Source organism: Pimephales promelas, chromosome 7, assembly GCF_988280905.1.
Source record: "Pimephales promelas chromosome 7, fPimPro1.hap1.1, whole genome shotgun sequence".
Classification (NCBI taxonomy): Eukaryota; Metazoa; Chordata; class Actinopteri; order Cypriniformes; family Leuciscidae; genus Pimephales; species Pimephales promelas.
Genome location: NC_142775.1, coordinates 4,214,130 through 4,238,583, shown reverse-complemented (window position 1 = coordinate 4,238,583; position 24,454 = coordinate 4,214,130). Strand labels below are relative to the sequence as shown.

At 36.8% G+C, this 24,454-nt stretch overlaps 1 protein-coding gene and 1 long non-coding RNA gene across 2 annotated transcripts in view; one reads left to right on the top strand and one right to left on the bottom strand.

Annotated features, from left to right (window-relative positions):
* The window catches only part of pde11a (phosphodiesterase 11a), a 74,080-nt gene that overhangs the window by 14,983 nt on the left and 34,643 nt on the right, over positions 1-24,454 (bottom strand). Inside the window, exons 6-14 of the mRNA XM_039647132.2 lie at positions 13,815-13,947; positions 12,064-12,139; positions 9,098-9,165; positions 6,918-7,010; positions 4,510-4,560; positions 2,939-3,085; positions 2,571-2,678; positions 2,167-2,276; positions 1,905-1,995 (exon numbers count right to left, since the gene is read on the bottom strand). Coding sequence (XP_039503066.2) covers positions 1,905-1,995; positions 2,167-2,276; positions 2,571-2,678; positions 2,939-3,085; positions 4,510-4,560; positions 6,918-7,010; positions 9,098-9,165; positions 12,064-12,139; positions 13,815-13,947 — 877 coding nt within the window. The remainder of the gene's footprint in view (positions 1-1,904; positions 1,996-2,166; positions 2,277-2,570; positions 2,679-2,938; positions 3,086-4,509; positions 4,561-6,917; positions 7,011-9,097; positions 9,166-12,063; positions 12,140-13,814; positions 13,948-24,454) is intronic.
* LOC148978244 (uncharacterized) lies at positions 1,905-21,092 on the top strand. The gene is made up of 4 exons (XR_016169219.1): positions 1,905-2,029; positions 3,826-3,940; positions 6,620-6,740; positions 21,009-21,092. It is a non-coding gene; the product is annotated as an uncharacterized LOC148978244 (long non-coding RNA).

The following is a 24,454-nucleotide window of genomic DNA, read 5'->3' as shown; positions in this document are numbered from 1 at the left end:
AACACAGATCTGTGATCAGACTTATCAACGCTTTAATAAACACAGATCTGTGATCAGACTTATCAACGCTTTAATAAACACAGATCTGTGATCAGACTTATCAACGCTTTAATAAACACAGATTTGTGATCAGACTTATCAACGCTTTAATAAACACAGATCTGTAATCAGACTTATCAACGCTTTAATAAACACAGATCTGTAATCAGACTTATCAACGCTTTAATAAACACAGATCTGTGATCAGACTTATCAATGCTTCAATAAACACAGATCTGTGATCAGACTTATCAACGCTTTAATAAACACAGATCTGTGATCAGACTTATCAACGCTTTAATAAACACAGATCTGTTATCAGACTTATCAACGCTTTAATAAACACATATCTGTGATCAGACTTATCAACGCTTTAATAAACACATATCTGTGATCAGATTTATCAACGCTTTAATAAACACAGATCTGTGATCAGACTTATCAACGCTTTAATAAACACATATCTGTGATCAGACTTATCAACGCTTTAATAAACACAGATCTGTTATCAGACTTATCAACGCTTTAATAAACACATATCTGTGATCAGACTTATCAACGCTTTAATAAACACAGATCTGTTATCAGACTTATCAACGCTTCAATAAACACATATCTGTGATCAGACTTATCAACGCTTCAATAAACACAGATCTGTGATCAGACTTATCAACGCTTCAATAAACACAGATCTGTGATCAGACTTATCAACGCTTTAATAAACACAGATCTGTGATCAGACTTATCAACGCTTTAATAAACACAGATCTGTGATCAGACTTATCAACGCTTTAATAAACACAGATCTGTGATCAGACTTATCAACGCTTAAATAAACACAGATCTGTGATCAGACTTATCAACGCTTCAATAAACACAGATCTGTGATCAGACTTATCAACGCTTCAATAAACACAGATCTGTGATCAGACTTATCAACGCTTCAATAAACACAGATCTGTGATCAGACTTATCAACGCTTTAATAAACACATATCTGTTATCAGACTTATCAACGCTTTAATAAACACAGATCTGTGATCAGACTTATCAACGCTTTAATAAACACAGATCTGTTATCAGACTTATCAACGCTTTAATAAACACATATCTGTGATCAGACTTATCAACGCTTTAATAAACACATATCTGTGATCAGACTTATCAACGCTTTAATAAACACAGATCTGTAATCAGACTTATCAACGCTTTAATAAACACAGATCTGTGATCAGACTTATCAACGCTTAAATAAACACAGATCTGTTATCAGACTTATCAACGCTTTAATAAACACATCTGTGATCAGACTTATCAACGCTTTAATAAACACAGATCTGTGATCAGACTTATCAACGCTTCAATAAACACAGATCTGTTATCAGAGTTATCAATGCTTTAATAAACACAGATCTGTGATCAGACTTATCAACGCTTTAATAAACACAGATCTGTGATCAGACTTATCAACGCTTTAATAAACACAGATCTGTGATCAGAGTTATCAATGCTTTAATAAACACAGATCTGTGATCAGACTTATCAACGCTATAATAAACACAGATCTGTGATCAGACTTATCAACGCTTTAATAAACACAGATCTGTGATCAGACTTATCAACGCTTCAATAAACACAGATCTGTGATCAGACTTATCAACGCTATAATAAACACAGATCTGTCATTTAGAAATAAGATCATGTGGGTGTTTGAATTGAGATTGAGATCTTTTATTGATTAATCATGCAACTCTTGTTGGATCATTGTTGTCTAGTTGTGTTGTTTTTTAAATGACGTGCACATATGAAGCATTTATAATAAACACTGCAACGTCAATTTTGATTTCAGGGTGACTTTATGTTTACCTCGCTCTGCAGGATCATGACAGCGTGGTTGAAGTGATGGTGCTCTAGAGTGGCCGATGTCCCGTAAAGAAGAGACAGAGCTGATCCCGTCCTGAGGAAGACACACATGATGTTGTGTTTCTGAGGTAAAACCGAATCCACTCAAAGCTCATGTGTGCAGCCAGTTACACTCCAACACAGATCCTGCATGCTTCCTCAACACATTCGGCTTTAAAAAGATGCCAAACTTGAGTCTTGTTATGGGGCAGTGCTTGAGTCTCACTTGGCCTGGAAAGCGTTGTTGGTTCCTCTGTGGTCCAGATCATGGCAGACGCAGCCCACGATCAGAGCCAGAATCTCCATCTCCGTCAGAGTCTCCTGGAAGCCGGCCGTCTGCGCACACACACACACACACACACACACACACACACACACCAACAAAAAGTCACTTGCCTGTGGTAAACGTAGGCGTAATGTTATTTATACTGTAAAAAACTGTATATTCTCTCTCCTTACACTAACACGACCCCTGAACCTACTCATCACAGAAAACTTTCAGCAATTTTACATTTTCATAAATATATAATTTACTGTTTATTAACCCATTTCCCTTGTGGGGATCCGCTGGCTGCTCCTCACTGATCTCAGGGGACATTTGGTCACACACTCACACAGTAGGTCACTCACCGTCAGCATGGCGAACATGCACTGGCAAACATTGAAAGCGTGTCTCCAGTTATGATACAGAACCATGCGATAGTTCTTCCTGACGGTCAGCAGCCACCGACACAGTGTCTGAAAGAAACAGAAGAAATTTGATCTTAAAATAGCAGAACCCTGTCCTCCGATCTGATTGGCCGAGAGGCTTGATATACAGCATGTCAACATGTTTACTTTTGGAAAAAACTGGCCACATTTTGTTGCTTAATAATGAACTTTATTCTATTGATTTACTTTAACAGATGGCTCACGGTCTTGCGGATATTCAGTACAACAGCACTCTTGTGTGTGTGTGTGTGATACTGCTGAGTACAGAAATGCAAACGTGTGTGTACCTCATAGTCTATTTTGAATTTCTGCACCATTCCCAGCTCCATAAACATCCTGAGAGCTGCAGTGACCATAGCGTCCACATCCAGAGAGAAGTCATCAAACCATAGTTTATCAATGCCCAGCTCACACACTAGAGGGATGTTCGCTGCCTGGGGAAAGAACAATAGAGAGAGAGAGTGTGTGTGTGTGTGTGTGTGTGCGCAGAAAAGAGTTTGCTCCTGCATGCTTTAAAGCAGATGCTTTATGAACGGAACGAAACTAACGTCAGGGTTTTCTGTAATTGGTGTGTGAAGCTCACAGAGATAATGAGACACTCCGACACACACACACACACACACATTCACAGATCTAATGAGGGACTGCTGGCAGGAGGAGCTGTGTGTTATGTTGGGATGTCATTAACACATTATAATTGTGGATATTTACTAATATAATTCTTCATACTCTACATTCATCAAGACGATTAAGAAAAGAAATTGAGTATCAGACATTTTCCCCCAAAATAAATGTCCTATTATAGAGACAATTTAAATCAAATTATGTTTTGCTCAATAGTTTATGAAAAAATGTACATTTACTCAACTACATATACATTTCAACCCCATATTGTTTATTATTTCCATCAAGCACAAAAGGAAATGTTACTTGACTACTAAAGCTACTGAGTGTGTGTCTAAAGACATGAAACGTGCGGTTTGTGTGAGAAAACAAACAGTATTTATATCGCTTTTGGCTTTGTGGCTGTGGTTACAAGAGGTAAAACGATATAAATACTGTTGGTTTTCTCACACAAACCGCTCGTTTCGTGTCTTAGGCCATCAATGTGTACTTACATTTACGAGTCATTAAATCATGTTTAATTTTGACTTCTCTGTGCATGCTCTTTGAGGTGGTGACCATACACTTCCATTATATGACTGACAGACAAGAACGGATTGACCTAAAAATATCAAAATTGAAAATGCTGTGGAAACAAAGAGATCTACATCTTGGATGCCCTTAAGGTAAGATATAACATACCAAAAATTTATTTCAAAGTGAACTATCCCTTTAATAAGACACTGATTAACACTGCAGCAGGTTTATTAGGCCGCTGTCACTTTAAGACGTGATGCGCATTATGTGAAATTTGAGTTCTCTTTTGCGTCTTATCACGCTTGAAAGTTGAAAGGTTTAGAAGCATTTGAAGGACATATGATATAACATCAAAGGATGTCAGAAAAAAAACTGATTCTGCATTAATTGCGTTAAATATTTTATAATATTCCTGTATTTGGCTTTAAGCAATAAAATCTTCACTCGCTCTTGGAAACAAGCTTGTACTTGTTAATGAAGTGCTATAAGAGCTCCTGGCAAAATCCAGTTAACACATGACAAAAAATTAGCACATTATAAATGAGGTATTTCATAAACTCCACAGAGACCATATCAATAATTCACAAACGCCGATGAGGTATTGAATAGCGTTATTCTGAATTATACATGCTGCATCAACAATACAGACTGATATACTGAGGCTAATGTATATAAGCTCCTGAAATGTCAGACGGTCTATGAAAGCATTAATGTTTACCTTAAACTTGTCCACCTCAGTCTTAGAGCATGTGGCATGATATGACAGCACCTATGGAAAACACACACACACACACATCAGAGGTTCATATTTATGCATTTCTAAATTTTATGTTTATAAGATAAAAACATTGCAGATATCATATAGAGAGTTGAATTGCATTAACCCTGACACCACAACATTTCACTCCCGCATCGCTCGCTCTGATTGGCTGCTGAGAGTCATGTGAGCGCAAAGATTTAAACATCCATTCATAACATACTGACAGTTTGATTCTCAAAAGGTTACAGGTTATGCAATATTAATTTCAGCTCCGCTAAAGTCTGTTGATGATCTGTTACAAATTAATATACTGACAATCTGTAATCCTTATGAATATGGTCATATTTATCGCAGAAGCCAGTCCTGCATTCCTCTGGAGAATGAGAAGAGCTTGGAGAAGTTAATTAATGCTCACACACACACACACACACGCGCTGCTCAGCCGCTGTAATGTAGTTACACAGCTTCCGCTGCTTCATTTTCACATTCATTGCTCTGTGGTTGTGGTGTCAATGTGTGTGTGTGTGTGTGTTAATGTGTGATGTGTGAAATGAAATCATCACTTTTTGATCAGCAATGTGTGTTTATGGTGGGGTTCATCACTCGGAGACCACTATTATTCTGCTTTGCACTGTCAAATTTCATTCAAAACGTTTATTACAGATTATATCATCATCACTGTGATTGAAGTTGAAATTGAAAAACTAATATTAATGTCAGAATTTCTTAATTTTTGGTTTGTCGTCATGAAATATATTTTCTTCTATAGTAACATATACGTCTGAGTAGCTTGGCTTCTCGAACAGGGAAAAATAACTTGATTTTGTTGGTTTGAGTTTTATTCTTATTAAATAACATTAACCCTCAGGTGCTCTTCGTTTCGGAGTCACACTTGTTATCTTCCCGGTTTAAAAGTGACCGGACACCTAAAAATGAAACTTTCTCCATCCCAGTAAAACCAATGCAATTTATTTTTGTTCTATAAGATTTATTATTTTTAATTTAGTATTTTGAGACAATTTAATTGAACTTATTAATATTTATGCAATATTTATGGTTTATTTTTGCCATGGAAATATATATATTTCTATATATATATATATATATAATTATTATTTTTTAAAATATTAATGCAGTATTTTAGTTTAATATAGAGTCTAGGCCTTCAGAAAAAAATATTTTTTGAAGAAAATTAGCACCATCTGGTTACAGTATAGAGAAAAAGCGTAGAATCATGGTGTAACCACTAGATGGCATGTACAGCTCTCTATGGAGAGGCATGTGAATTCCCCAGCTGCTTTTTTTTTGGATTTGTGGATTTGTATATATAGTTGAAACAATCTCAAAAACTATTTCTTATTAAAAAAAAAAGACAAAAAACAAATATTCACAATTTTTTTTTCATTTTTTGCAATTTCCCATTCATTTCCTATGGTCGGTCATTTTTAACCGAAGAGCACAAGTGTGGCTATTTTTTTTACGACCACTTAGCCTGCTCGGATCATGACCTCAATTTTTTTGTGTGTTCACATACCCAATGCCATAAAAGTCACCAAGTTTCGTAACATTCCGATGAAGCTGTGATTTTTTAAATTTCAAAACAGAAAATTTTTCGGTCAGAAATGACCGAAGAGCACCTGAGGGTTAACAAATATAAATAAATACTTTAACAGATATATTGTTCATTGTTAGATAATGTTAGTAAATGCATTAACCAACTAATAGGACCTTATTCACTTAAAACACACACACACACTGATTGTCACGACTTTCTGAGAATAATAACAATCAAACCCGAGTTGTTCAATTGAAGTCGAGGCGTCCCACTGTTTCATTAGTCGATTAAAGGGCTCATATTCTGCTCTTTTATAGCATGTTAAGTCATCTTATACTGTATGTCAGTGAAGGTTTCTTGAAGCAACACAGAGATAATTTGGTTTGAATTGATCATTTTCTGCCCTCTCACAGAACAGGCTTGTTTTTGAGTGCGACATCACAATTATAAAAACTGATATGTTTCAATAAATGTTCTGAATAAACTGGAAACTAACTTATACTCTTATTTCAGAACAGCAAGGAAAATCCAGTTTTCCATGATACGATCACTGGGAGACGACTGCAGTGTGAGGTGGTTGAGTGTCAAACCTGAATACAGCTCAGCCTTAAGCCCCGCCTCTAACAGGAACAAGGTCAATATTCCACCAATCACACGCTCACATCTTTGCATAATCTTCCTCACCAGTCATTTATGTTTTTAATCTAACAACCCACCAATTACAAATGTTCCAACTAATCTGCCACCACTTTAAAAATCTTACGAGTCACAATTAAGTGTGTTTTGATGTGTGTGTTTTGGAGAGACATACATCCAAAGCGACAGACTGTTTGGCCCAGGACTTCTTCACTTGGTCATACATAATGGTGTTATTGATTCCCAGTCCACAGAATATCACAAATGCCTAAAGAGAGAAAAAGAGAACGTGAAGTCACAACCAATTTAAAGTGGTTTTAAAACTTTGTTTCAGGAGTGTTTGTGTGAATCAGGGATATTATAGTTACCATTTAAGTTATGATAACAAAATAATATGTTATAAAAATGCTTTACTGATGCTGGGGATCAATTTATGAAGTTTTATTACACATATATCTGTAAATTGTATGGAAAATATATATTATTGCAATGCATTTTACTATATACATTTTATTCTAGCATTATTAAAGGTTTATTATTATTATTCCCAATACGTTCATGTGTTTAAATATAATAAATAATACAATGATCATTGCCAATATTACATTGGTAATTTTCTATATATTATAAGATAAAACGGTAACACTTTACAATAAGATTCATTAGTTAATGTATTAACTAACATGAACTAACCATGAGCAATACATTTGTTACTGTATTCGTTCATCTTTGTTAACGTTGGTTAATAAAAATACAGCTGTTCATTGTTTGTTCATGTTAGTTCAATGTGCATTAACTAATGTTAACAAGATTTAAATAAAATATTAGTAAATGTTGAAATTAACATTAACAAAGATCAATAAATGCTGTATATGTGCAGTTCATATTAACTAATGTTAACTAACGGACCTTATTGTAAAGTGTTACCGATAAAACAGTAAGTGAGCTGGGCTCAACACACACAAAGTGAGCCAACTTCAAAAAGCCAGGTTGGTGTATAGAGAACCGGATCTGTTTTTTTTTTTTTTTTTCCCATTAAATTTCTAATCCATAATATTATTTTTATTCGTAGAAGGGTGTGAGTTTATTTCGAGCATATACCTAAGCCATGATTCTCTCAAAACGGTCTGAGACCCTTACAATGAAGTGAAATATGTATTTCAATTGCGACAACTCTCAGAATAGCTTTAGCATGTTAATGCTATTTATAACAGTGTTAAAGGAGTAATTCACTTTTGAAAAAACTTTAGCTGATAATTTACTCACCCCCATGTCATCCGAGATGTCCATGTCTTTCTTTCTTCAGTCGAAAAGAAATTAAGGTTTTTGATGAAAACATTCCAGGATTTTCTCCATATAATGGACTTTAATGGGAACCAAACAGTTCAAGGTCCAAATGAGAGTTTCAATGCAAACTGCAAACTTGTTCAAAGGGCTTTAAACGATTCCAGACGATGAATAAGGGTTTTATCAAGCGAAACGATCGCTCATTTAATAAATAAATAACAAAGTTTAAGTTTTATAAGCTCAAACGCTCGCCTTGCTCTGTTCTGTAACGCACTCCTGTTCGAACTTGTTCATCAAAATGAACAAATCTTTTTCTGAGTCATTTGGTTCATTCGGTGAAAGAAACAAACGAATTGATTCAGAAAAAGATTTGTTCATTTTGTTGAACGAGTTCGAACAGGAGAGTCACGAGGCGAGCATTTGAGCTTATAAAACGTAAACTTTGTTCTTTAAAAAAAAAAAAAAAAATGAGCGATAGTTTCGCTTGATAAGACCCTTATTCATCGTCTGGAATCGTTTAAAGCCCTTTGAACAAGTTTGCAGTTTGTACTGAAAGTTTCTTTTGGAACTTGAACTGTTTGGTTCCCATTGAAGTCCATTATATGGAGAAAAATCCTGGAATGTTTTCATCAAAAACCTTAATTTCTTTTCGACTGAAGAAAGAAAGACATGGACATCTTGGATGACATGGGGGTGAGTAAATTATCAGCAAAAGTTTTTTGAAAAGTGAACTACTCCTTAAATGCATTTGGTCCTGGCGGGTTAGATCTGCTACTCACGCTGCTGCAGAGCAAGGTCTTGCTATTACCAACAGATACACAAACATGCTGCTATTGAGCATGTTAGATATATTGCAGCTGCATGCATAAGCGTACAAAAACCCTGTAGCAGATCTAGACAGGTGGAGCTGGGGAGGTGGAGGGGTAAATGTGCTGCAGGACCAGCGAACATCTTTCACTTCACGGCAAGGGTCTAAGAGCGATTTGAGAGAATAATGACTTTTGTATATGCTCCAAATGAACTTTCTACACATTCATAAGGATATCTCACAGATGATTCATATCATACCTCAAACAGCCTCTGATCTAAATCATCAAACGGTTTCCCATCCAACCTGTTCAAGACCTGAGCCACACCTGCAACACACACACATGAAGACAGTCAGACTGCATGCTGTATTTTACGACCCATCTTTAAAGCACAATAATGCATTGCAGATGAAGGTTTAAATCTGTATTTTAGTGCAGGAGTCAGGAATCTCTTCCTTGCCGCACTCCTAATCTCTCTCTCTCTCTCTCTCTCTACATGGATAATCAAACAGTGTGCTGTTTTAGTATGTAATTAAAATGATTGTTCCTTTAAGTGCAAACCCTCCCCCTGTTCACACACCTAACGCCTCCCCCATCCTCGACGTCTCATTATCGACAATCATGAATGTAGCAGGCTCTACCATAACACTGCTCATAATTACAACATGGAGAAGCCTGTTCGCCTGAAAGCCCATGGAAATGTGCCTGGAAATAAAAACATTTTAAGTAATTTAAAACCACAAGGGGTGTCCGGTCATCATCACAAGTCATACTGTGTTTTTAATTAATCTCTAAGCTGATTTTGGATGCTCGCTCAGTGCATCTGCATAGTATATACCGAGTAATTTTTTTTACCACACAATAACGAGTAGCTCAGTTTCTTTCCGCTTACATTACATGTGCCATTTGATGTTGTGGTCACGCCAGCGTCTCTTACATTATGAGCGCGCTTGCCACGCGCGACGCACCTAAATCTGAAATAACGAAATTTTTGTCGGCAGGAAAAATGGTCCAAAGAACCGCTCGGTTCAAAACTGTGTACCGAAAACCGAACCGAAAGCCTTGTACCGAACGGTTCAATACGAACAGTGTTGGGAGTAGGGTTGGGTATCGAGAATCGAGTATCGATTGGAACCGAGACTAACTTTTCATTTTTCCCGGAATCGTTCAAAAGTTAAAATTTCGATTCTTAGTTTCGATATTCACAGTCCGCCGAGCGGAAGAAGAAACCGCTGAACAACACCAATGAAGAAGCGTCTACCGGAAGTGTTGGCATAACCGCGCGAGTCGAACATGACTATCTTACGTCGGTGGTCCAAAGTGTGGCTTCACTTTTCTAAAAAATAACGAAATCTCGGCAAAATGCTAAATTTGTTACAAAAGGAGTATTTCCTTCAGAAAGGATTATTTCCTTCAGAAATACCGTTGGTTAGCAAGGTTAGCTAAACTTTTTTGACCCTGCCTCTTAAAAGAATCTGAATCGAGAATCGTTAGGAACCGGAATCAAAACAATGAATCGGAATCGGAATCAGAATCGTTCAAATTCGAACGATACCCAACCCTAGTTGGGAGTAACGCATTACAAAAGTAATACATTACAGTAACATATTACTTTTTGCTGTAACGCAGTAGTGTAAGGCATTACACCGTCGGTGTATGAAAGAGTGTATGAATGGGTGAATGTGAGGCAAACTGTAAAGCGCTTTGGTGGCCATTAGGTCTATGAAGGCGCTATATAAATGCAGTCCATTTACCATTTACCATTTACCATTACTAATCAATTTTCAGTAATATTTTACTCGTTACATGTTCAGTGAGGCTTGTATTACAGTTGTATTAGTGTATTTTCTGCTTTTACTTCTTAAAGGCAACAGACTATGTGAAAGTTTTAAAGCAGTCTTTTAGTGCCGGTTCAGAGCGGTCGCGTCTGTAACATTGTTTTTTCCTCATAAATGCGAACACGAAAACTAAAATAAAATGAATATTTTAAGTTCTATGGAGACCGGAGAGCCAACCCTTCCTCATCCGATTTGCGCAGTGTAATTAACAGAATTACAAAAAATATATTTTGCCTCCTATTTTTTTTTTGTCACGCATGAATGTGTGTCTTTTCCCTAATATTAAAAATAAAACATAGACTGATATTTGTCTAATGTCTGGAGTCCTTTAAGGAAGTAGCCTATATACGTTTCAATGTATTTTCTGAGAATTTTTATTTCAAGTTTTGACTGCAAATGTCATCATGTCCATAATGCTGGACTTCCCCAATTTTAAATAATTTATCCTCAACTAGTTTTGTGGTGTAGGTCTACAAGTACGTATTTTATAATACTAATAGCCTAATTTAAAGATAAGGCAGCATTGGATATGGATGGTAAGGAGAATAATGCTGGAGTTGGAAGAGGTGTGTCGCGATTCTGTAGGTTCGTGGATCTGAGTCGTGTGGCGAATCGCGATTTCGGTTTCATATTGCATATCGTTACAGCCCAAAAGTTAAGTTCTACTTAGTTATTTTGGTGAAAGTAACTCAAAAGTAATACATGAGTAATGTAACGCATTACACTTCTGGGACAGTAATATGTAAATGTAATAAAAAATGTAAGGTAATGAATTACTTTTAAATAACAGTAACAAGTAATACCTAATGTATTACAGTTTGGAAGTAACTTGCACAACACTGTTTAAAAATAGTAGTACCCTGAATGCCATTTTGGACATATCCAAGATTTCAAAAAGAAAAAAGACTATACACAGTATATATATATATATATATATATATATATATATATATATATTATAAAGATATAAAATATTTCCTAATTGGACTGAAGTTTCACAGACCAGACATTTATAGTGCTGAAATTTCTCACACTTGCTTCAAGCTCAATTTGAGAAAAAAATTAAAAAATGAAGAAAGCAAGAGGAGAATATTCTGAATGAAGACATCCTTGACTCCTGCTTCTACTGGCTGTTTGTGCTCATAATGACTTTTGGTCCCTGGCAGAAACTTCCCACACACACACAGATCCACCCACGCACACACACACTGCGCTCTGCAGCAGCACACACACAATGATCTGACACACATATATTTAAAAAGACATTATCATAGATACATGTTTGTCCTGCACACATAATGCAGTACAACACCGCAGAGCAGGGGACATCAACACATATACACATACTATATGTAGTGAAACAACAGTGGTTCATTGGATACCTTACCTATGATTTGGTGGTTACTGTTCCAGATAGGGACACACAGGACAGATCTAATGTGGAAGCCAGAGAACTGATCTGCCTGAAAACAAACACTCGTCATCACTTCAAAAAACACATGATCTGACAAGAAGCTTCTGAGGAGAAGCGAGCAAAAATATGAGATCGTCTGAAGACACAGTGTTATATAATGTTGTGCTGCTGGCATTTAGAAGACACACAAGAGCCGACAGAGGTCCGGGGTCTTGTGCAGAGCAGAAGTCTCTTTCAACTTTAATCAGGCTCTTTAAAAGCTATATTCTGGGTTAAATACAGCTGTAGCTCTCCCTGTAGCACCTGTAATCTACGGAAGCTTGTTACCGACAAAGGATAAAACATTTTTGAAGATAATTGCGACTTTTTATCTCACAATTCTGACTTTATATGTCCCAATTGTGTGTTATAAAGTCAGAATTGCGAGATATAAACATGCAATTCTGAAAAAAAAAAATAGAATTGTGAGTTTATTTCTTATAATTCTGACTAACACACAATTACGACATTATATCACGCAATTCTGAGATAAAAAAAAACAGAATTATGAGCGTGTTACTAAGTAATTAGTTACTGTAATTTAATTACTTTTCCCTTGAAAATGTAAAGTAAGGGATTACTCTTAATTTATCTGTAATTTAATTACAGTTACTTCTGATGTAATTGAGGTAAATGTATAGATCAATCCAATCTCACAGCGATTTGTATGCATTTTATGAGGTGTCTAAATCGTACGACCGCACTCGTACAAATTCGTATGTGAATTCGTACGTAATTATTGTAAAATATGTATGAAAAAAAGTGTAAAAATTCATGAGATCAGACATAAAACAATAGTGGGTTTAACATCAAAATGTATTGTCTGATGCTAAAAAGTATGTTTTTATAACGTAACCTTCTCCACCTTGGTCAGTTTAAGGATAATTCATGCAATTTTATAGTATTTATTTGAAAGAATTAAAACAGATTCATGTCTATTCTTGTATTATTCAGCTGGTTGAGATTGAAATGGGATTTTGAAAGTAATTAAAAGTAATTAAATACTTTTTAGAGAGAGTAATTCATACAGTAATCTAATTACATTGTTGAAGAGGTAATTAGTAACTAGTAATTAATTACTTTTTTTAGAGTAACTTACCCAAGACTGATTATGAGATAAAAAGTTGCAATTACCTTTTTTATTTTTTATTCTGTGGCGCAAACAAGCTTCTCTGTAGGACAGGCCTGAAAACTATTTTTAAAGTATTAAGGACCACAATGCAATCAATCAATTATCACCATCAAATATGAATTAAAAAAAAAATTGAAATATGTAAAATTCAAATGTTCAAATAAATAGATATTACATTTTCGTTTAAAATAGAAATCGAATGTGTCGATAAAACATTGTCCATCTAAAAACTGTATGATTTTAAGTGGCAATCATAGACCTCAATAGTTAAATACTGTTTACATGGAGCAACTGCATCATTAGCACATAAACACAAAAAGTTCATTGGCCCAGAATCTACAGATCACTTAACACCATAAACACTGAATAATTCATATAAATGCTTTAAAAAAAACAAACTGCACATCTGCTTTTAAATCCTCCGGTACACTTGACCCATTAACTTCCACTGTAAAAACTGAGGGACAAAACTGAGATACTCCTTTAATGGGAGTCCAAACATCAGCCATACTTATTCCTTGCAACAGGTTTTATTGATTTATATATTGCTTACTTCAGCGTCGAAGCGAGGGTCTTGGTAGGCATCACTGATATTCACAGGGAGCCCAGTGGAGGCGACCAGCTCTGCAATGCTGTTATTAATCAGCCAATCAGAATAGGATGATTTGTCCATGCTGTCCTTGAAGCTGTGGACAAGACAAAGAGGAAATGATGCGTGCTGCTGTGTAACCACAAAATCACTTTAATTGCTCATTCTTGGGCTTGCATTTAAACCCTACACCCGAATTATTAAATCCTGCACCGTTTGAGCTTTTGTCATGGAAAAATTTCTCTAATTATCTAATTCTCTAATTAATGAAAAAGTGATTTGAAATGTATGTAAATTCAGGGTAATTGGGACATCAATGGCAAGTTTTTTGTTGGTGTTATTACAAAGTGGACTTAGGGTCTTATTTTAAAGGGTTAGTTCACCCAAAAAAACCTGAGACGAGAGTTCAAGAGATGAGAAATTAATGACTTAATTTTCATTTTTGGGTGAACTAACCCTTTAACAATCTGAAAGGCAAGATTGCGAAGATCAAGTAACTTTGTGGGCGGATCTTGTTTAACCCTCCGATGGTCCTCGGTCACTTCTGACCGAATAATTTTCTGTTTTAAATGATCAAAAATCACAGCTTCACCGTAAGGTTATGATACTTGGTGACTTTTTTGGCATTTGGTATGTGAATACAAAAAAAAAATTGAGGTCATGATCCGAGCATGCTAAGTGGTCGTAAAAAAAAAAATAGTCACACTCGTGGTCTTCGGTCAGAAATGACCGACCCATAGGAAATGAATGGGAAATTTACAAAAAATTCTCTGAATTTTTGTTTGTAAAAATCCACAAATCGGCCACAATTCTTAAAAGAAGTACACCGCAGTAAAGGGGTGACACTCTACAACATCAAGAGTGCAAAAAATTTACACCCACCCACACACACACACACATACAAACACACTTTTATACACATACATACCAATAAATTCAGACTACAAAAAATCTGTTTTGAATTTTTAAAAATCACAGCTTCATCTGAATGTTACGAAACTTGGTGACATTTCTGACATTAGGTATGTGAACACACAAAAAAATTCAGTTCATGATCCGAGCAGGCTAAGTGGTCGTAAAAAAAATTAGTCACGATTTTGGTCTTTGGTCAAAAATGAAGGGGAAATTGACTGCAAAATACTGCATTAATCAATTTTTGTAAAAAGAATAATATATATATATATATATATATAAAGCATAAATATTGCATAAATATTAATAAATTCAATCAAAATTGTCTCAAAATACTAAATTAAAAAGAATAAATATTATAGAACAAAAATAAATTGCATTGGTTTTACTGGGATGGAAGAAGTTTCATTTTTAGGCCTCCGATCACTTCTCACCGGGAAGGCCCAGGACGTGACTCATAAAGGAAGACCATCAGAGGGTTAAAAGACGCAAGTTTAAAAGGGGTTGGTCTAAAGTAGCTTCACTATTCATAGGTGTGGTTTGGGCGTAACATATAATACATACATGTATCATTTGCAAAAAGTAAAATGCATCTGTGTAGCTGAGAGAATCATCTACACAGTGTATCCGCGTTGTTCACGCTCTGTACTATGGCCAAGCATGCGCACTTAAAATAGCATCTGAACGCACGCGCAACGCACCACTGACTTTAGACCAGGTTTTTTTCTGGTCAGTGGCGGAATTGTTTTCTGAAACTGCAGAATAGGATTGTTTGCACCGAAACACACCTCCTTTTGACGGTGACCCACCCAGGGAGCGCAAGTTCATTCCCTAGTTTAACGACGTGCGTCTGTGGAGGGAAAAAGCCCGCTTTGCGCGAGTGCAAAATATGAATGATACATGCGCCAGTGTACGAAGTCATTTGCGCCGGGTACAAGATAGAGCCCTTAATGTGTAATATAGTCATGAAATGTACGCTTTGAAAATGCCCATGTAGAAATTGCATACATAGCCTACGTCACTCGATCGTGCGCGTTTATTTCGGAGATGGCAAGAACTGAGGGATTTCAAATGGTGTAAAAGCGACGTGGAGATGATGGTGTTTTTATTACTCAACAGGTGATTAAGGTATTCTACTGAACAGATAAATTGCCATATGTAGCTCTTAAGTCTAGTAGTGAATGTTTTATGGTCAATACCCATATTCATCCGCACAATCAGGCAGAGCCAAAGCACAACCAAAACAACGTTCTTCCGCAAAATGCATGCAGTTTTGTTTCAAGTAGAGCTGTTCAAAAAATAAACTTTAACTCAAAATGCAAAAATCTGCAATCTCATCTGGGCCTCATCGTTGCTGTGTAAACAGCCGTCACTACACGGTAAAAAAGCGTTGGGCTATTTTTTTACCCAAACATTGGATTACACATACAGTGTTGGGTCACTATGTTGGGTTATTTAAAATCAAATGTTGGGTAATTTTTAAACTCATTGGGTATTTTCTAGTAGTGTGTTTAATGGCTGTTAGTGTTGTATGTAAACTTGAGTATTTTGAATTAATGTACAAAATGATGTATATTTACATAAAAAATATATAAAATTCAGACATATTTCCATTGGGTTAAAATAACCCACAGTTGAAAAGGTGCTATGCGCGGTATACCGGTATTGCAAAAATACCGGTATATAATAAATTTCAAACGGTACAATATCATCATTTTGTTAAATTCGGTATTTGATGAGCTGCTGTTCCGAAGTTCTCCACTAGGCGGCAGTGCGCTACCGAAACTGGCGCGAGTCGCGCGAAACCGGCAAACGAAGGAACACTGTGGAAACGAAGCTCATTCGGATTTCTACACGCCCGAAATTAATAAATAGAGAGAGCAGTATGAGTGAAATAAGGCATTACTTTGCCTGCTAAAGTAATGAGAATAGTATAGAAACAGATCTCAATGCACCACTCTGCAAACTTTGCTTTCAATAATGTGTTGCCAAGGAAGGCAACACATTAAATCTGCCAAAACGCTCGTCAGTTGCTCATCCTGACTTGTTCAAGAGATCAACAGGTGAGTTCATCATTCAACTGATTTAATTTAGACTTTTATTGAACACTGAACAGCGCACATACATAAGAGCTTATCAATTAAATATGATACGGTAAACACGAAAGCTCAAATCTTCTTGCATGACACGCTAAGTTACAACCAATTCAGTTTAGGTCTCATGGTCTCATCATTTTTGCAATTTCAATCAAATAGATTCATTTAATTTGAATTAATAAAGAATAAAAGTGATAGTAAAATGAATGTCATTACTGCCGCTGTGGCGACCCATAGAGAGAGAGAGAGAGATAGTAGTAATATGAATATTAATAATATTAGCCACAATTAAGCTATATTTGTCAACATTCATTAAGGAACCTGGCCTAACAATATAGCATTGATTAATCTAGATCAATCAGTAATAAAATGACCTAAAAATGTAATATCCTAATATATGTTTAGCATCATAACATTAGTTTTTGCAATGCATTATATGCATAATATGAACCCAAACACAAACAGTAACCAAACCAAATGTTGATAATTCTCTTTTGATGCATGACAGCTAATGGATAACGTCATTTCATTATTCTATTATGTTAAACTATTATTATTATAGATATTAACCTATTTTAATTGTATAATATCAGTTGTTTTTTACCCATTAACATAATTTGTTTATTTTTTAAATTTTGAATTTTTTTTTTTTTTTTTTGGATACTTTTCTTCGCACATATGGTAGTTGAGAGTTTCAAACAGTGTTTAATAAAATTGTTTCAATTCACTTAAATTTAGACTCTTTTTTTTCTGACTGTGGTATCGATTTAGTATCGATACCGAGGTATTAGGTTCTGGTATCGTACCGAAGCCAAAATTGTGGTATCGAGCCATCCCTACACCACATAGTTGGGTTGTTGTTATTAATTGGGTAGACCTCAAAGTGGTGCTCACTTCAATTCCGCAAACGTAGATTAATGCAAACGTGGATTAAATGCAAATTCGGACCAAGAAAATCAAGCAAAGTGTGAAGAGAGCCTTGCATGAAGAGCTGCTCGCAATGCCATTCCCTCTACAGTCATTTACAGCCAACAAACTTTCCTCTGCATTTCAATGAGGCTCTATGGGGCCTGCAACAGCAATGAGAAGTTAACGCTCCGACTCTCATAAACGCCCACGTGCAGCGGAGACACAGTCCTGAATGATGTAGCCTCCCTCTCTCTTTTAATCTCTCTCACGTGGTACATTTCAGGCTCTGGTGCTCTAGGCTGAGAGAGTCTGATCAAACACACTCTCGATCACACCCCAGAGATCACACATAATTAACGGCACTGCGAGCTGCTGTCTGAGGAAATGCCCGAATCAAAGGGATGAATGAGAGCGTGTGAATGTGTGTAACTGAGGTCTGCACGTGTGTTGCGTGTGTGTTGCGTTCGTGTGTGTCTGGGTGAGCAGCAGAGATGCGTCTCTCTCTCTCTCCCGTTTGGCCTTGAGCTGTTTCAAATCATTCTTACATAATGGCTCCGGCTGTACCTTTAGAGAAGCCAACACAGAGGATGAAATCACTAAATAACACACATAAAACCCCTTGTGGATGACAGTAATATATAACACTGAAGATGTATAATTTCACAGCTGTGTGATATTATTTTTGCTTCGCCCCCCCCAATCTGGATATGACTTTGTTAATAAGTGTATAAATATTCTTGTGTATAAATGTTTACTTTTTCCCCTTGTTTATGGGTTGGGGAGTTAGGTAGCCTAAGTTACACTGTATTTAGGGGCCAAGCACCGAAGGTGCGGAGGCACCTATTGTATCTGTGCCGGTTCTTATTATTATTATTATTATTATTATTCTTCTTCCGACTGGGCGTCTATGGCAGCCCATAGACCGGTTTGCGGGAAAGTTGTTTTGGTTTGACATTCTGATAGAGGACAGTCCCAACTTTAAATACACCAATTTTGGTGTCTCTAACTCATTCCCTCTAGCGCCACCAACTGTCCAAAGTTTCACTTTTATTATGCTAATAACTTTTGAACCGTAAAGCCTATCAAAAAAATTCTTTTTTCCTCTTGTTCCTGAGCTCATGCCGATTCGATCGCACCCTATGACGTCATTTTCCGTCATAAAAAAACGGCCGCCATTTTGAATTTTCCAAAAAACCTACTTTTGCAAACTTGTCCTAGACGGTTTGTCCGATTTTCACCAAAATCGCACCGGATCATCTCCAGGCAGTGCTGACAAAAAGTTATGGAATTCAAGATGATTCGAATAACCGTTTTCGATAAACGTGTAAACAAAATTTACGTAGCGCTTGCAAAAACAGGCGTGAGGTTGTATCTCCGCAACGCTTACTCGATTTCACACCAAACTTGGTACGTGTTATCACAAGCATGACCTGAGGCTACGTGCTGCGTTTCGGCGCAGCGCCACCTAGTGGTCCGGAGATATGAAAAATGGCTATTTTTGCTCGTAACTTCTGAACGGTTTGTCCAAAAATCATAAACTTCATCTCGTTAGATTCAGGGCATCATGCCGAGTCGACTGATATCCAATTTTCCCAGATCGGTCATTTTGGCTGTCGGCCATTTTGAATTATGTGCTAAAATGCTGTATTTTTTGAACGCATGAACGAATTGTTACGAAACTCGGTATGGGTCATCAGTACGATGCCCTGAAGAAGCCTGAGAAGTTTCGAAACAGCGCCACCTAGTGGTGAATTTTTTTTTCAAACGCTTATAACTTTAGGTGTGGTACACTTATTTTCACGGGAGTCATTTTTTGAGTTCCTGAATCGTTGCCGAGTCCAACGATTCTAAACATGCTGGGTTTCGTGTTACGGTTGGTGTAGCGTGGCGATTTAGCGCGAAAAAAACACTTGGCGATATCTTCAAAACCGCTGTTCCGATCGAGACGAAACCACCGCCAGAAACATGGAATCATAGCTTGTTAACAACATGTTAATGCCCAAATGCGAAAATATTGATAGTAAGGGGTAGTAAAATTCAAACAAAGTCATGTGTCAGTCATTTTTTACGTGTTTTTTCATATAAATGTTTATAACTCGGAAGTGAATTGAGATATTTGCACCAAAATTGACACACATATGTATGGGGTCACTCTGAGGACACATAAAAAAAATTGTGGGACTGAGCCTCTTGGTGGCGCTATAATAGAACAAAACGTGAAATTCCCATTGACTTCAATAGAGTTTTGTGAAATAAAATGCTATACTAAACAAATGCTTTGGTCTAACATTACGAAACTCAGTGTGTGCCATAAGCAGCATGCCCTGAAGGTACTCAAAAGATTTTGAGACAGCGCCACCTGTTGGTCAAAAGTTATAATTAATTTCTGAGAACGCTAATTACTTTTGAATAAATTTGCTTATTGCAATGAAACTGATCTTAATAGATTCCTTCTGTTATGCTGAAAACATAGACATCAGGTTTTCCATAATCAGACAAACTTCCTGTTCGCCATCTTTATTTCTTTGAAAAACCTTTTTCGAACTCCTCCTAGACCGTTTGTCCGATTTTCACGAAAATTGAATCGTATCATCTCCCGACCGTGCCGACTAAAAGTTATGAATTGCACGATGATAGACAAAACCGTTTTCGTATACCACAGCATCAAATTTTAGGCATGCTGCCAAAATTACTATTTAGGCTTTATCTCTGCAATGCCTTCACATTTTGACACCAAACTTTGCATGTGTCATTGTCACCTCACTCTGACCACATCACATCTATTTCGTAACTGCGCCACCTATTGTTCGAAAGTGATAACCCATTAAATCATCTTATAAGTTAATGTTTATGTGATTTTCTTAGCCATTTGCCCAAAGTTCTCTCAAAATGCCCTTAATTGCTCCTTGCTGCAGTTGGTCTGCCACTCCTTGCCATTTTGGCATATGTTGCCGCTTCTTGCGCTTGGCCCCGGTAATGGCTGCTTGCAGCTATATTTTTGTTTGAGGTCATTTAGGTTCTAAAAAGAAAATTGTTTTGTTATTTTGGCCTTGTCTGCCCCTGACGCTAAAGCCTTCATGGTAAATAAAGCTCATATTATACCATCTCTCTGGTAGCGTGACTCTCTTCCTTTTTCCTGTTGCGGCTGACCCCTAGTCGTCGTAACAGTTAAGTATATCCACACACACGTATTGGTGGCTGTTAGAGTAACTGAATAACAAACAATGTCTTTGTTTTTCAGGGTTAGCGGAAACACTCGAGAGACGCTGGAGAACAGACAAGAGAACAAGGAAACAGGAACTTGGAGAAATCGCAGGAGGTAAATAATCCCTAGTCCTTGTCATTGACCAGACAATGGGTGTGACTGAAGCAACGTTCATCCGGATAGAAATGAGTTTTCATTTCAAAACGCTCTCCGTCCACATTAGCGTTTTCCAAAAGTTTCTTATCCACACAGAAATTTTGGAAAAATGCAGAATTCACCTTACAGCGCATGCGTAAACCCTCACAAAAGCTCACTGAAATGATACAGACAGAACAAAACAATCAAGTTATCACGCAATTCTTCTGGCAGGAACATTTTACTTAGCAAAATATTGTCTCGGTTACGAGTGGTAACTCTCGTTCCCTGAAGGAGGGAACTTATTATTATAGTTTATTTAGATAGGGACAGATACAGATAACATAGATACACTTTGATAGTTATCTGATGCATGTATCGATGTTTTTAGCTAAAGCTAATTTACAACATTAGTCCCTAGAAGGGCTTTTTTAGTAAAAATGCAATACATGCAGTACAATACACGAGCAATACAAAACAATAAGGGCTTTTGATAAAATGCAATACAAGAATAAAAATACGAGTAGAAAAAATAATAATAATGCAATACAATATAAATGTCAAGACAAAAAAAAAAAAGGCAGAGTGGACAAGAACTAAATATGCGAACAACACTGTTCCTGAATTAACCACAATTTGTTTTTGTTTTTTAAGATATCCAATGTCTGGATGCATTTCAGATTATCTGGCAGAGAATTCCACAATTTTGCCCCTTTCACTGACACAGCAGTCTGAGCAAATGATGTTCTACAGAAAGGGATGTTACAGTTGACTTTAAAAGCAGACCTGGTCAGTCTAGTACTTTGCTGTCTTATTATTATTTTGCAAAGCATCATTTAAACATTTGAAGATCAGCTTAACCAGATGCAGGGAAATAAAATTAACAAAGCTTAAAATCTTGTATTTGCTCTGAATATGACAATGATGGTACCTTATTCTTTTCTTATCCAAAACTTTCAAGGCTCTGTTGTAAAGGCACTCTATAGTTTCGATAGATGACTGATGAGCTTGAGACCATGTGGTTATGCCGTAAGATATATGTGAAAGAATCATAGAGTTAAAAAAAGTAAAAGCGCAATCAAGAGTAAGACAATTTCTAATCAGCATAAAGCAGCTCAAATTGGCCCTAATGGTTTTATAGATTTTCTTGATGTGACTTTTGAAATTCAGCTGATAATCAATATTTATTCCAAGGTACTTTACTTCAGGTACTTGTTCGATAAGTTCACCATTAATTTTTATGTTCAGAAGTTGTGCTGAGGGTAGTTTTTGAATAGAGAAACAGATAGAGTTTGTTTTTTTTATATTTAAAGTTAAATGAGATGAGGCAAGCCAAGATGATATTCTTTCCAAGTTAGCATTAAGTTTGTCAGCCACAGTAGTACAGGTATCAGCAGAAGCATACACAACTGCGTCATCTGCATACATCAGAAGACCTATATCTGGAGATACTACATCCGGCAAATCGTTAATATATAAACTGAAGAGTATGGGTCCCAGGACCGTGCCCTGAGGAATACCTGTCTTGATTTCGAGAAAAGTAGATCTCACACCGTTAATCACAACACACTGTTCACGGCCCTTTAGATATGATTCAAACCAGGACAATGATTTTTTTGATAAGTTAAACTTGCTTAATTTTGAGATTAATATATTGTGATTTACTGTGTCGAATGCTTTTTTTAAATCCAGGAACACAGCACCAGCTACATTTCCCTTGTCAAGATATTGTTTGATATTTTCAGTTAGTAGACAGATTGCAGACTCTGTGGAATGATTATTCCTGAAACCAAATTGTAGAGGACTAAGATATTGATTTATCTCAAGATAGTGAATGAGTTGTTCTGAAACAATCTTTTCTAAGACTTTAGACAAGGCTGGAAGAAGACTAATAGGTCTATAATTACAAGACATTTTGTCCTCTCCTGATTTGAAAATCGGTGTTACCAGGGCATTTTTCCACCCATCTGGGAATTGTCCGGATTTAATGGAACTATTAACAATATTTGTAAGAGGTTGGACCAAAATGCTGCTATATTTTTTAAGAAAAACTGTGTCTAAATTAAAAATATCTTTCGAAAAGGAGGTGTTTAGGTTCTGTATAGCTTTCAGAACAGCTGTCTGATCGACCTTCTTCAGCTGGAAAGAGTTGGCATGATCTTCAAGCAAGTCTACTGTTGATAAGCCTATATCGTTGCAGCTTGGAAAGCTTGATGCTAGGTTGTCAACGGATTGTATAAAAAAGGTATTAAATTCATTAGCAACTTGCGTGCTATCTGTAATAGTGTTTTCATCCTTTCTAAGTTCATATTTTGTTTGGGTGAAGTTACCTTTTGGATTTAGTAGGCTATTTAGCTTTTTCCACATCAATTTGCCATTCCCTTTAACCTCTGTTAGGGCTTGAATATAGTAATTTGATTTAGACAATCTAAGTTCTTTTACAACTTGGTTACGCAAACCTTTAAATATTTTAAAATCAATGTCCCTTCGGGTCTTAATAAAAGTTTTCAAAGCCAAGTCTCTTTTTTTCATCGTTTTTCTAATGTTATCGTTCATCCATGGTAGCTGATGTTTTCTCTGGGATTTCCTTTGCTTTTTAGTGTATTTATTGACAATACTCTCAATAGTGGACATAAATTTATCACAGTAGTCATTTGTTTCAACTGAGATGAATAGGAATCTCGCCAGAGAGCCAATCTACTTTGAGTGTAACTAAACGATGGCACGCAATTATTTGCAGCAACTGCTATGCCTCGCAGTGCAGGTATATAATGAGCATCAGGTGGCCCGCCACACAGTGGGGTACAGGAGTTGTGGCGACAAGACCTACATCTCTGTTCCCACCTTCAGGGAATGAGGGTTCCCATATGTCACGAGACATTCCCTACTAGTCGGCCACCCTCGGCATTCGTCATGACCGACAAATATAAATCCCTACCAAAGCACAACAACTGCTGCCCCCTTCCAGTGCCTTGTGCAAGTCTCCTGTCCCTTCTTGTCTGGAAGGACGATAGGAGAGGGCTTACACAGAGAGTGTCTGTCAGCTGTTGTTCTGTGGTAGCCCATACCACTATCCTGTGGGCCATCCTGCTTGGAGACAGCCTTTCCCTTCTGCTGGCCTCTGCTGGTCTGAGGTCCTGAAGCTTCAAGTTCTGTACAGTAGCAGAGCGGGACAGAGCAAAGCCAGGGCTGGGTCTGCACCCTCCAGGGGCAGCACTTTCAGGTTCACTACCTGGTCCCTGAAGGGAGTGGTATGAACCTTGGGCACATAGCCAGACCGGGGTCTCAGTTCTACGTGGTTGTCACCCTGCCCGAACTCTAGGGATGATTCATCAACCAAAAATGCC